This window comes from Oncorhynchus keta, chromosome 30 (assembly GCF_023373465.1).
Source record: "Oncorhynchus keta strain PuntledgeMale-10-30-2019 chromosome 30, Oket_V2, whole genome shotgun sequence".
Classification (NCBI taxonomy): domain Eukaryota; kingdom Metazoa; phylum Chordata; class Actinopteri; order Salmoniformes; family Salmonidae; genus Oncorhynchus; species Oncorhynchus keta.
In genome coordinates this window covers 61,059,418-61,073,118 of record NC_068450.1, presented here as the reverse complement: position 1 = coordinate 61,073,118, position 13,701 = coordinate 61,059,418, and the positions used below count along the sequence as shown (strand labels likewise).

Below are 13,701 nucleotides of genomic sequence, written 5' to 3'. Positions count from 1 at the left end.
TGCTGATGCACAAAGCAACTGAAACAACATTGAAATTGGATCAATTTCACAATGAGGCCAATGATGACTTTAAAACAGTTACCGGGTTTAATGGTTGTGATGGGAGAAAACTGAGGATGGATCAACAACATTGTAGTTACTCCACAATACTAACCTAATTGACAGAGTGAAAAGAAGGAAGCCTGTACAGAAACAAAATATTCCAAAACATGCATCCTGTTTGCAACAAGGCACTAAAGTAATACTGTAAAACATGCATCCTGTTTGCAACAAGGCACTAAAGTAATACTGTAAAACATGCATCCTGTTTGCAACAAGGCACTAAAGTAATACTGTAAAACATGCATCCTGTTTGCAACAAGGCACTAAAGTAACATTTAAGCGGCAAAGCAATTGACTTTTTGTCCTGAATACAAAGTGTTATGTTTGGGGCAAATCCAATACAACACATTACTGAGTACCATATTTTCAAGCATAGTGGTGGCTGCATCATGCTATGGGTATGCTTGTAATTGTTAAGGTCTGGGGAGTTTTTCAGGACAACAAAAAATATGGAATGGAGCTTAAGCACAGGCAAAATCCTAGAGGAAACCTGGTTCAGTTTGCTTTCCATCAGACACTGGGAGATTAATTCACCTTTCAGCAGGACAATAACCTAAAACACGAGGCCAAATCTACGCTTGAGTTGCTTACTAAGAAGACAGTGAATGTTCCTGAGTGGCCGAGTTATAGTTTTGACTTAAATCTATTGGAGAAATCTATGGCTCAGACCTGAAAATGGTTGTCAGTAATGATCAACAACCAATTTGACAGAGCTTGAAGAATTTTGAAAAGATCAACTGGCAAATGTTGCACAATCCAGGTGTGTAAATCTCTTAAGAGACTTACCAAGGAAGACTCACGGCTGTAATCGCTGTCAAATGTGCTTCTACAAAGTATTGACTCAGGGGTATGAATACTTATGTAAATGAGATATTTCAGTATTTAATTTGAAATAAATGTACAACAATTTCAAAAAACATGTTGTCACTTTGTCATTATGGGGTATTGTGTGTAGATGGGTGAGAAAAATATATATTTAATCCATTTTGAGTTCAGTCTGTAAGTAAGTGCAGCACAACGAAATGTGGAAAAAGTCAAGGGGCACGAATACTTTCTGAAGGCACCGTTCATGTAGATTGGTTCAGTTGGTGAAGTGCGCCACCTACTGGCCATAACATATTTATTGTGGCATGTGGTATCCTATGGTCAGAAGGGGGCATTGGTGTTCTGCATATGGTTCATAGACGGAGAAGAGGAGAGGAGGGGACAAGGAAGAGATGAAAGGATGAAGAGGATGCCTCTAGCCACTAGCAGCTGTAAATTGGGACACACGTTTATAAAGACACTCTGACCCATGCGCTCAAAACATATTTCATTCATTTACTTCTGTATTTATTTATGTAAACAGAACCAAATGAAAAGTAGCCCTACCACATGTACAGGCAGAAGATATCAATAGAGCTACTGATTGCTGTGGTATTTCTAGTGACCAGGCTGGATTTACACAGAATACAGGTAGAGATAGAATCATATGTTTAGTGCTGATAGGTAGGAGTCTTCTCTGTTGTCTGTAGGTTAGTTCTGATAGGTTGGAGTCTTCTCTGTTGTCTGTAGGTTAGTGCTGATAGGTTGGAGTCTTCTCTGTTGTCTGTAGGCTAGTGCTGATAGGTTGGAGTCTTCTCTGTTGTCTGTAGAGTAGTGCTGATAGGTTGGAGTCTTCTCTGTTGTCTGTAGGTTAGTGCTGATAGGTTGGAGTCTTCTCTGTTGTCTGTAGGTTAGTGCTGATAGGTTGGAGTCTTCTCTGTTGTCTGCAGGCTAGTAGCACGCGCTCCAGCAGGTGTATCTCACTGATCATCCCTAAAGCCAACACCTCATTTGGCCGCCTTTCGTTCCAGTACTCTGCTGCCTGTGACTGGAACGAATTGCAAAAATCGCTGAAGTTGGAGACTTTTATCTCCCTCACCAACTTCAAACATCAGCTATCCGAGCAGCTAACCGATCGCTGCAGCTGTACATAGTCTATAGGTAAATAGCTCACCCTTTTTCACCTACCTCATTCCCATACTGTTTTTATACTGTTTTTATTTATTTACTTTTCTGCTCTTTTGCACACCAATATCTCTACCTGTACATGCCCATCTGATCATTTATCACTCCAGTGTTAATCTGCAAAATTGTATTATTCGCCTACCTCCTCATGCCTTTTGCACACATTGTATATAGACTGCCCATTTTTTTCTACTGTGTTATTGACTTGCTAATTGTTTACTCCATGTGTAACTCTGTTGTCTGTTCACACTGCTATGCTTTATCTTGGCCAGGTCGCAGTTGCAAATGAGAACTTGTTCTCAACTAGCCTACCTGGTTAAATAAAGGTGAAATAAAAATAAAAATAAATAAAATAGTGCTGATAGGTTGGAGTCTTCTCTGTTGTCTGCAAGTTAGTGCTGATAGGTTGGAGTCTTCTCTGTTGTCTGCAGGCTAGTGCTGATAGGTTGGAGTCTTCTCTGTTGTCTGTAGGTTAGTGCTGATAGGTTGGAGTCTTCTCTGTTGTCTGTAGGCTAGTGCTGATAGGTTGGAGTCTTCTCTGTTGTCTGCAGGTTAGTGCTGATAGGTTGGAGTCTTCTCTGTTGTCTGTAGGTTAGTGTTGATATGTTGGAGTCTTCTCTGTTGTCTGCAGGTTAGTGCTGATAGGTTGGAGTCTTCTCTGTTGTCTGTAGAGTAGTGCTGATAGGTTGGAGTCTTCTCTGTTGTCTGTAGTGCTGATAGGTTGGAGTCTTCTCTGTTGTCTGCAGGTTAGTGCTGATAGGTTGGAGTCTTCTCTGTTGTCTGTAGGTTAGTGTTGATATGTTGGAGTCTTCTCTGTTGTCTGTAGAGTAGTGCTGATAGGTTGGAGTCTTCTCTGTTGTCTGTAGGTTAGTGCTGATAGGTAGGAGTCTTCTCTGTTGTCTGTAGAGTAGTGCTGATAGGTTGGAGTCTTCTCTGTTGTCTGTAGGTTAGTGTTGATATGTTGGAGTCTTCTCTGTTGTCTGTAGAGTAGTGCTGATAGGTAGGAGTCTTCTCTGTTGTCTGTGGAGTAGTGCTGATAGGTAGGAGTCTTCTCTGTTGTCTGTAGAGTAGTGCTGATAGGTTGGAGTCTTCTCTGTTGTCTGTAGAGTAGTGCTGATAGGTTGGAGTCTTCTCTGTTGTCTGTAGGCTAGTGCTGATAGGTAGGAGTCTTCTCTGTTGTCTGTAGGCTAGTGCTGATAGGTTGGAGTCTTCTCTGTTGTCTGTAGGCTAGTGCTGATAGGTTGGAGTCTTCTCTGTTGTCTGTAGAGTAGTGCTGATAGGTTGGAGTCTTTGTTATATATGCCATTTAGCAGACGCTTTTAGTGCTGAAAGGTAGGAGTCTTACAGTCATGTGTGTACATTGTATGGGTTGAGTGAATCTGAATAGGTTGTCTACCCTGGCGTTACAAGTCTTCTCATGCTCTACCAACTGAGCTCAGAAGGACCACATATAAAGATAGGTTGGAGTCTTTATATGTATGTGTGTGTGAGTGAGTGATGAGTTTATTAGCCACTCAGCTGTGACCAGTCCAGGCGAAAAGGGTGGGTGCATGTGTCATGGTGTGTGTGTATTTATAACCGTGGGAGAAAGGTTTGAATGTGTACATCTCATGGTAAATCAGACAGGTCAGAAGCAGAAGATGTGTGAGCGCGCGCGCACGTTTGTTGAATGAAGAGACGCTAATTACACACCGCAGCAGCAGTCACAGACAGGCACGTGGTCAGAACCCAACCCAACCCCACCCTACTGGACTAGGTCTACCCACAATAAAAAAGAGGAAAGAGGAGACGAAAAGAGGAAGAGAGGTGGGGGGTATCAGAATATTTTTGCCTAAAATGAATAGCCTTTACATTTAAAATAGAATGTTCTAAAAGGGGAATATATTCGAAGAAACACTTAGAATCAAACAGACACACATGCTTTCACTCATGCACGCGCATACCCAAACACACACCAAAATCCATCGCTTTGTTTTGCCCAGCTTTATGGTGGTGGTAGCCTACCATTAGGAATTTGGAGCGGTGAGGGGAGGGGCGTTTGTGTATGTGTGAAGGAACAGTCGGTCTCCTCCCCTCGTCTCCCCCCGCACCCTCGCGCCCCCCATGCCTTTGTGTGCGCGAGGCTCTCTGTGAGCGGCGGTTCTTCAAGTGAGATATCGGTTCGTTTCTGAGCGCTGTTTGAGTTTGTGTGGGCTGTTCAAACATAGCCTGGCTGACTGGGACTGGGGTGGACCGGTAGAAGGCACGTTAAACCTCGGAGTTTATTCACACACGCGCGATCAGAAGGAAAATAACGGAGAAATATCGAATATCGGACTTTTCCCTTTCGTCTTACCCATCTATCATTCTCCCTTTATCATTCTCTCGTCCTCTCTATCCGTGGAGAATCTGACCAACCCAAACAACCTAATGTGTGTTTATGTGTGTTTTGGGGGACGTAAAACAACTGGCAGCGCGTGAAGATGGATTAACGTTTGAACGGAAAACTGGAGCAGCACGCTAGACCTCGGCGAGGGGGGAGGGCAAGACGGGCCTCTGCTAACACACACAACCCGCGGGACAGAGGTAATTCAGAACTCTGTGTGTGTGTGTGTGTGTGTGTGTGTGTGTGTGTGGAGGAGAGGCAAGGCGGGGTGAGTCTGACTCTAGTGTCTGAGACAATCAATGGTTCTAAATCAGGAGAGGTTTTCTCTCTCTCTGAGTTCAGGACCATGCAGTGGACAGCGCCATAGTTACAGTAGAATAACTCCGGGCAAAAGGAGGGGAGCTGTGTGTCTCAACTCCCTGCTTATTTCTCTCTGAGTTACTGTAACTATGGCGCTGTCCTGTGTCCACTCCATTGTCCTGAATTTAGACAGCTAGTTAAGAGAGAACAAAGAGAGAGAGAGACGTGGGAAACAGAGATAGCACACCATTGAGGCTCGCCTGTGTGTGTGTTCTGATGTTCTGTTCATTTGGAGTTGAGGGACCTACACAACAGATGTACATTCAGCTATTTACTATTAGCTTAGGTTTGCTTCAAAGGATCAGTCCGAGACCAAGCAGATGTTTGCCCATGTGGAAGTAGTAGCAGAATATGACTTAACAAGCTGATAATGTGCAAAAACGCCTCTGTAATGTATGCCACCTGGAACGCCACCAGTGTGATGACTAACCCCTCCCCTTCTGTCTGTTCCTAGACTCTGATTGGACCAACACCAGGATGATGTCGTCACCAAAAGCCAAGACCAAGAAGAAACCTCCCAAAGACAGCATGACACTTCTACCATGCTTCTACTTCATAGAGGTGTGTGGATGTGCATACATGTGTGTCCAATATAACTGCATTTAATGTATACCACTCACTATGGCTGTTAGTAAGACAATATCTCCCTTTTACCTCTCTCCCTTTCTTTCTCTCTGTCCCCTGCTCGCTCCCTCCCTCTCTCTCTCGCGCTCTGTGTCTGTCTCGCTCTCTTTCTTTCTGTCTAGCTCCCCATCGTCCTCTCCTCCCTTGTCTCTCTCTACTTCATGGAGTTGACAGACCTGTTGTCCCCGGCGACCCCTGGGTTCCATTGCTATGACCGGGACCTGTTGTTGCCCTACCTGGAGACAGGAGACGAACTGATCCCTCTGCTGATGTTACTGAGCCTGGCCTTCGCAGGACCGGCTGCCTCGGTTAGTACACACACCGTCAGAACCTAGAATCAATAGATTCTGATCAATAAACAGCCTATCAGCATCAGGGTGCATGACTAATTGTGTGTGTGTGTGTGAGAATAGATCATGCTGGGTGAAGGGCTGGTGTATTGTTACCAGTCCAGAGTCAAACCGAGTAAAGCTGATGGGTGTAACTTCAACTCCTTCCTACGGAGGACTGTTCGCTTTGTTGGTACGTACCTGTTATTTACGCTTGAATCCTCAAGGGGGAGTGAACAGGTGCACACCTCACAGAGTAATGATAGCCTAGGGAGAGAATCTACCTCACAGAGTAATGATAGCCTAGGGAGAGAATCTACCTCACAGAGTAATGATAGCCTAGGGAGAGAATCTACCTCACAGAGTAATGATAGCCTAGGGAGAGAATCTACCTCACAGAGTAATGATAGCCTAGGGAGAGAATCTACCTCACAGAGTAATGATAGCCTAGGGAGAGAATCTACTTCAGGGAGTAATGATAGCCCAGGGAGAGAATCTACTTCAGGGAGTAATGATAGCCTAGGGAGAGAATCTACTTCAGAGAGTAATGATAGCCTAGGGAGAGAATCTACTTCAGAGAGTAATGATAGCCCAGGGAGAGAATCTACTTCAGAGAGTAATGATAGCCCAGGGAGAGAATCTACTTCAAAGAGTAATGATAGCCTAGGGAGAGAATCTACTTCAAAGAGTAATGATAGCCTAGGGAGAGAATCTACTTCAAAGAGTAATGATAGCCTAGGGAGAGAATCTACCTCACAGAGTAATGATAGCCTAGGGAGAGAATCTACTTCAGAGAGTAATGATAGCCCAGGGAGAGAATCTACTTCAGGGAGTAATGATAGCCTAGGGAGAGAATCTACTTCAGGGAGTAATGATAGCCTAGGGAGAGAATCTACTTCAGGGAGTAATGATAGCCTAGGGAGAGAATCTACCTCACAGAGTAATGATAGCCTAGGGAGAGAATCTACTTCAGAGAGTAATGATAGCCTAGGGAGAGAATCTACTTCAGAGAGTAATGATAGCCTAGGGAGAGAATCTACTTCAGAGAGTAATGATAGCCTAGGGAGAGAATCTACTTCAGAGAGTAATGATAGCCTAGGGAGAGAATCTACTTCAGAGAGTAATGATAGCCTAGGGAGAGAATCTACTTCAGAGAGTAATGATAGCCTAGGGAGAGAATCTACTTCAGAGAGTAATGATAGCCTAGGGAGAGAATCTACTTCAGGGAGTAATGATAGCCTAGGGAGAGAATCTACTTCAGAGAGTAATGATAGCCTAGGGAGAGAATCTACATCAGAGAGTAATGATAGCCTAGGGAGAGAATCTACTTCAGAGAGTAATGATAGCCTAGGGAGAGAATCTACTTCAGGCCTGTTCCAGTTAAAGCAAGAATTTGAGAACAGGGGAGAGAGAGATGTAGAGGGAATGAGGACAGGGGAGAGAGAGATGTCGAGGGAATGAGGACAGGGGAGAGAGAGATGTCGAGGGAATGAGGACAGGGGAGAGAGAGATGTCGAGGGAATGAGGACAGGGGAGAGAGAGATGTAGGGGGAATGAGGACAGGGGAGAGAGAGAGATGTAGGGGGAATGAGGACAGGGGAGAGAGAGAGATGTAGGGGGAATGAGGACAGGGGAGAGAGAGATGTAGAGGGAATGAGGACAGGGGAGAGAGAGATGTAGGGGGAATGAGGACAGGGGAGAGAGAGAGATGTAGGGGGAATGAGGACAGGGGAGAGAGAGAGATGTAGAGGGAATGAGGACAGGGGAGAGAGAGATGTAGAGGGAATGAGGACAGGGGAGAGAGAGATGTAGAGGGAATGAGGACAGGGGAGAGAGAGATGTAGAGGGAATGAGGACAGGCGAGACGTCTTCAGATGTTTCAGATAACTCTTACCTGGTGCATGCTCCTCCCTCCCCCTCTCTCTCCTTTTCCATCCCTTCTCCCTGTCTCCCCCCTCTCTCTCCTCCTCCTTCTCCCCCAGGTGTTCATGTGTTTGGTCTCCTGGCAACAGCCCTAATGACAGACATCATCCAGTTGGCTACTGGTTATCCCACCCCTTTCTTCCTGACTGTCTGTCAGCCCAATTACACGCTGCCTGGGATATCATGTGACCAGAACAATTTCATCACACAGGACATCTGCTCTGGGAAAGATATGTATGCCATCCTGTCAGCCAGGTAACACACACACACACACACACACACACACACACACACACACACACACACACACACACACACACACACACACACACACACACACACACACACACACACACACACACACACACACACACACACACACACACACACACACACACACACACACACACACACACACTCTTTGTGTTCTCCAGCTTCAATAAAACCTCTCTTTCTCTCTCTCTGCATCACATCTCCCTCTCGCTCCCTGATTCTTACTCTCTCTCTCCTTCTCTTCAGGAAAACATTTCCGTCCCAGCATGCAACGCTCTCTGGCTTTGCTGCTGTCTACATTTCTGTAAGCATTGACAGCTACTAACTTGTCTGTCTGCCTGTCTGTCTGTCAAACTTTATGAAGATGCATTTGAAGTTAAAATTGGAAACATTGCCATCCGCAGTAGTTCTTTGTGTGTGTGTGTGTGTGTGTGTGTGTGTGTGTGTGTGTGTGTGTAGATGTATTTGAACAGTGTGATCAGCAGTAGTACTAAGCTGGTGAAGCCGGTGCTGGTGTTTGGATACTGTCTGGCTGCGGGTATAGCCGGACTGACTCAGATCACACAACACCGCTGCCATCCCAGAGATGTCTATGTTGGCTACGCCATAGGAGCTGGCATAGGAGTCTACCTGGTGTGTGTGTGTGTGTGTGTGTGTGTGTGTGTGTGTGGGTGTGTGTGTGTGTGGTGTGGGGGGGGGACTTTGTGTGTGTGGAGAAAACTGAGAAAAAGACAGAGAGAGATGGGAATTAATAATCTTTTAAGAGTTCTCAGTGGGAGAATTTCACTGTTATTTTTTTAGGAAACCTGTCTCAACAAATTTCACGCTTCTATCCCTCTCTCTATCGCTATCTCCACCTCTCCTTCCCCTCCCTCCGTACCCTCCCTCTAGTCTCTGTATGCAGTAGGTAACTTCAGGTCATCCGAGGAGGACTGCCTCCCCCAGCCTGTCCGGAGGGCTGCATCCCCCCCCCAGCAGCAGAGGGAGGTGGTGAGGGGAAGAGCCCAGAGAGGTCATGCTTCTCAGCACGGCTCTCTGTACCGCAGCAAGACACCCAGACCCTCAGACAGCAGGGAGGAACTGGGCACTGGACGCTGCAAGGTACGAGATGAAGGGAGACAGGTTGTGTTGTCGTGGTTAGTATTAGTAGTTAGCCACACTATGTTGTTCTGTAGGTTCGTAGGGAGAAGGCCAGCGTAGCATCTCTGAAGAGGGCCAGTGCTGACGTGGAGCTCCTGGCACCCCGCGGCACCATGGGAAAGGAAACCATGGTAACATTCAGCAATACCTTACCCCGCGTCGCCAACGGCAGCAGCAGCACCTCGCCCCCCGGAGACGACCCCTCCAACCAGCGGCACATGACCTTCCACCTGTCCTTCGACCCCCGCAGGTCACAACCAAGGTACGTTTGTGGCTAGTGTGTGTTGTAGGTGTGTGTCATACAACCCTGAGATTAATCGTCAAGTCAAACACACCATGTGTGATCTGTCAGGCTGCGACCACCGCTGATGCAGGAGTGGAGACAGCAGCGCTCTACGGAGAGACGGAGCGAGGAGGAGGGAGAGACGGACACATCTGGAGGAGAGGGAGGAGCAGGAGGAGGGGGCGAGGCAGGGGAGACAGGGGTGATGAATCCTCCCTCCCTCTATCCGATGGTACAGTCGGCCAATCGAGCCGTTGCCACGGCTACCCCAGCGCCAGCCCCACTGGTGCATATCCCTATGGAGGGGATTAGACACCCCCCTACTGTCTCCCCTCTACCTCCTTCTGTCTCCTCTCTACCTCCCCCTGTCTCCCCTAAGAGCGCAGTGACGCGTGCCAAGTTGATGTCACTCAGCCAGGGAGGGGAACGAGTCAGGGAGGGGCCTATCCCTGTGACGACTCCGCGTGTGCCCAATCAGCCGACCAATCAGCCGCCCAATCAGCCGCGAGTGGCGCAGGTAAGATAAATATCAAATCTGAGTTAGTTAAAATGAACTGTTGATTTACATTCTAACTAGCTGAAGTAACTAGCTAAATGAACTGTTGATTTACATTCTAACTAGCTGAAGTAACTAGCTAAATGAACTGTTGATTTACATTCTAACTAGCCGAAGTAACTAGCTAAATGAACTGTTGATTTACATTCTAACTAGCTGAAGTAACTAGCTAAATGCTAAATGAACTGTTGATTTACATTCTAACTAACTGAAGTAGCTAGCTAAATGAACTGTTGATTTACATTCTAACTAGCCGAAGTAACTAGCTAAATGAACTGTTGATTTACATTCTAACTAGCCGAAGTAACTAGCTAAATGAACTGTTGATTTACATTCTAACTAACTGAAGTAGCTAGCTAAATGAACTGTTGATTTACATTCTAACTAGCCGAAGTAACTAGCTAAATGAACTGTTGATTTACATTCTAACTAGCTGAAGTAACTAGCTAAATGCTAAATGAACTGTTGATTTACATTCTAACTAGCTGAAGTAACTAGCTAACTGTCTCCTCTGTTCATCCTATAGGTCATTGCCATGTCCAAACAGCACGGACCAATCTGCTCCTCTGCCAAGGGCTCTGACTCCGCCTCTTCCTGTGGAGGAGGGTCTTCAACAGGAAGCTCTGAGTCTCCGTACTACCGGGTCCCCTCTGACCATGACAGCCACACCGGGAGTGTTACCGGGAGCGTTACCGGGAGTATTGTCACCATAGACGCTCACGCCCCTCATCACCCTGTGGTCAGGGTGTCTAGCAGTGTCAGTACCGGGAGTAACGGGACCCTAGGGGCCAGAGTAACAGCTGCCGGTAACGGGACCCCCTGGGAGCGGAGGAACACCACCAGCGGGAGCGTCGGTGAGCAGGGCCAGAGGGGGGCGCTGCAGCGCCAGGAGAAAGTCTCCACACCGGAATATCGGGAATACCGAACACTTCCTGTGAAATCAGACTCTATCTGCTCCTCCTCTCCCAGCCAGACCGATTCCTCCACCCTGCCTCCCCCTCCTCACCCCATCTCCTCTCCACTCCCTCCCTTCTCTTCCTCCACCCTACCTCCGCCTCCTCAGCCCACCTCCTCCCCTCTGCCTCCCCCTTCTCCCCCCTTCTACTCCCCCCTCCCTCCCCCTCCTCCCCCCTTCTACTCCCCCCTCCCTCCCCCTCCTCACCCAGATCTGCTGTTGGACAGTTACTCCCCCCCCCTCCCCCGCTCTATGACCCTCCCCCGCCGGCCCACTGTCTCAGCCCACAGCCGCGCTGATCAAGAAGTATATTACAAGACCATGCAGACAGAGAGGAGATTATAACGCAACATAGAGGGGTTATAATAGACAGTAACACTAGTAAAAACAGACTACGAGGTTAGAAGAGAACATAGGGGAACTTATAGAGCAAGAGGTTATAAGACGACATAGAGCAGTTAATATAGACAGTAGTACCACTAGGTAACCATACAGTCAGGGGCCGTAATTAAATGTGACACCGTTTGAGGAGCCCTAACAGTCAGGGGAAGTTATTAAATGTGACACCGTTTGGGGAGACCTAACAGTCAGGAGAACTACTACATGACTTAAATGAGTGAGAGGAGGTTATGAGACAACTTAGGAGTTAAAATGTAATATAATGGAGGTTATAACTTGGCGTAGAGGAGTCACAATGATCCAGAACACTACTTCAATACTGAGAAAGGGTCCAGATGGAAACAGACAAATAGCTGATCTACAAGACACTGCAGAGTAAGACTTGGGAGGACTGTTAAGTCAAGGTCTAACAGTAGTGGAGGTTATAACGCGACATAGAACACTGCTAAGTCAGGGTCTAACAGTGGAGGTGGAGCGTGTCTGACTGAAGGTCTTCAGGAGCATGGAGACTGGATCACTAAAGACAACAGAAACAATAGCAGCTCTAGTAGTTGGTTTACCACCTTCTACTATCTGACTAGAATACTTTTCCAGTCTACTGACTATACCTACCAGCTGTACTATACTATACTGTATATAGGATCTCTCTCAGGTTTCCATTCCACTGACTTACTGTAGAGACGAAGAAGAGGAGGAGAAAAGGAGGAAGGAAAGTGAACATCTTGGAGAGGATTACTACAGTAAACAAAGAGGGGGAGACAAAGACTGGAGGGAACATTTGGCTTAACAATATGAACAGATCCACACACACACACAGCTGTGGGAAGTCGTTTGGTGGTGGGGGTCTGCGCTACAGACCGCTAACACAGTGCACTACTTTTAGGAAAATTGAAAATGAAGGATTTGATTTTTGATTCAGATTTTTAGTAGCACCCCTACCCGTGGCTACACACACACACACACACACACACACACACACACACACACACAGACTCAACCAATCACCTCCAATTGTATAAAATTACATGCAATAATATGAATTATTTTTAAGCTCATTTGTTGCTAATCAAACCCCCACTGACAACACAATAAGATAAATGGTGACTAAAGACTGTGTAGACTTGTGGGTGTGGTCTGTGTGCATCGGTTGCCTAGCAGCAGAACGACTTGTTCTGTAGTGGATATCCTCTTTTGATGATAGAACTGTTGAATACTGGTGTTAGTCTGCATGTGTATGTATGTGTGTGAGGGTGTGTCTGTCTTGCATGTGTGTTTCTGTGTGTGAATGAGTGTATTCTACTTCATTGTGTTTCTATGAACTTGCATTATGACTTCTAAGAAACAGAAATGCTGCATTTTCCAGAGATGTCATTTATTTACCTTTTCTGTCTTTATTACCAATGTAAATACTAATATTATATTACTGTCCTTTTTCATGGGCTACTGTTTTTTTAAACTTGTGTTTCCAGGTAATGGTTATAAACTCCTTGACTCAGGAAACGTCTATTTGTAAATTCAATGAAGTTTGTGTGACTGACCATTGGTGGTTTATGTGTCTCAAGACCGTGTTAGCCCACTGAGCTGAAGCATAGACATTCGGTTGGAGGAGTCTTTAGTTGTCAAGAATACAGCTGTTATCCCTGGAGGAGTGAAAAAGATCCTCTATTGATTCACACCCACACACGGATGTGGGTTGTTATAAGATATCTTTAATGAATTCTACTGTTGGTTAGTCCCTGCTAACTCCTTTATCAAATCTATACTCCTGAGAGAGAGGAGAGAGACAGGGAGACAAGAAAGAGAAGGAAGGGGTAAAGAGAGAGGGAGAGAAGGGTAAAGAGAGAGGAGAGAGAGGGAGACGAGAAAGAGAAGGACGGGGTAAACAGAGAGAGGGAGAGAAGGGTAAAGAGAGAGGAGAGAGAGAGAGACGGGGTAAAGAGAGAGGAGAGACAGGGAGACGAGAAAGAGAAGGACGGGGTAAAGAGAGAGGGAGAGAAGGGTAAAGAGAGAGGAGAGAGAGGGAGACGAGAAAGAGAAGGAAGGGGTAAAGAGAGAGGGAGAGAAGGGTAAAGAGAGAGGAGAGACAGGGAGACGAGAAAGAGAAGGAAGGGGTAAAGAGAGAGGGAGAGAAGGGAAAGAGAGAGGAGAGAGAGAGACAGGAGACGAGAAAGAGAAGGAAGGGGTAAAGAGAGAGGGAGAGAAGGGTAAAGAGAGAGGAGAGAGAGAGACAGGAGGAGAAAGAGAGAGGGAGAGAAGGGTAAAGAGAGAGGAGAGAGAGACAGGGAGACGAGAGAAGGAGAGGAAGGAAGGGGTAAAGAGAGGGAGAGAAGGGTAAAGAGAGAGGAGAGAGAGAGACAGGGAGACGAGAAAGAGAAGGAAGGGGTAAAGAGAGAGGGAGAGAAG

At 46.4% G+C, this 13,701-nt stretch overlaps 1 protein-coding gene across 1 annotated transcript; it reads left to right on the top strand.

Annotated features, from left to right (window-relative positions):
- Positions 1–3,599: 3,599 nt before the first annotated feature.
- Positions 3,600–12,836, top strand: LOC118379243 (phospholipid phosphatase-related protein type 3-like). The gene is made up of 11 exons (XM_052488963.1): positions 3,600–4,656; positions 5,271–5,377; positions 5,563–5,748; positions 5,854–5,962; positions 7,752–7,947; positions 8,212–8,269; positions 8,425–8,598; positions 8,857–9,066; positions 9,141–9,367; positions 9,458–9,905; positions 10,471–12,836. Exons 2-11 carry the CDS (start codon positions 5,294–5,296, stop codon positions 11,242–11,244), a joined length of 2,466 nt encoding a protein of 821 aa, XP_052344923.1. The 5' UTR covers positions 3,600–4,656; positions 5,271–5,293; the 3' UTR covers positions 11,245–12,836.
- The last annotated feature ends 865 nt before the right edge of the window (positions 12,837–13,701 follow it).

What these genes read in the sequence shown, in the direction of transcription:
- LOC118379243 (XM_052488963.1), top strand. Translation starts at nt 5,294, where the DNA reads ATGATGTCGTCACCAAAAGCCAAGACCAAGAAGAAACCTCCCAAAGAC. An exon ending in GAGGACTGTTCGCTTTGTTG is followed by an intron (nt 5,963 to 7,751) that starts GTACGTACCTGT and finishes CTTCTCCCCCAG; the next exon opens with GTGTTCATGTGTTTGGTCTC. An exon ending in TGGGCACTGGACGCTGCAAG is followed by an intron (nt 9,067 to 9,140) that starts GTACGAGATGAA and finishes GTTGTTCTGTAG; the next exon opens with GTTCGTAGGGAGAAGGCCAG.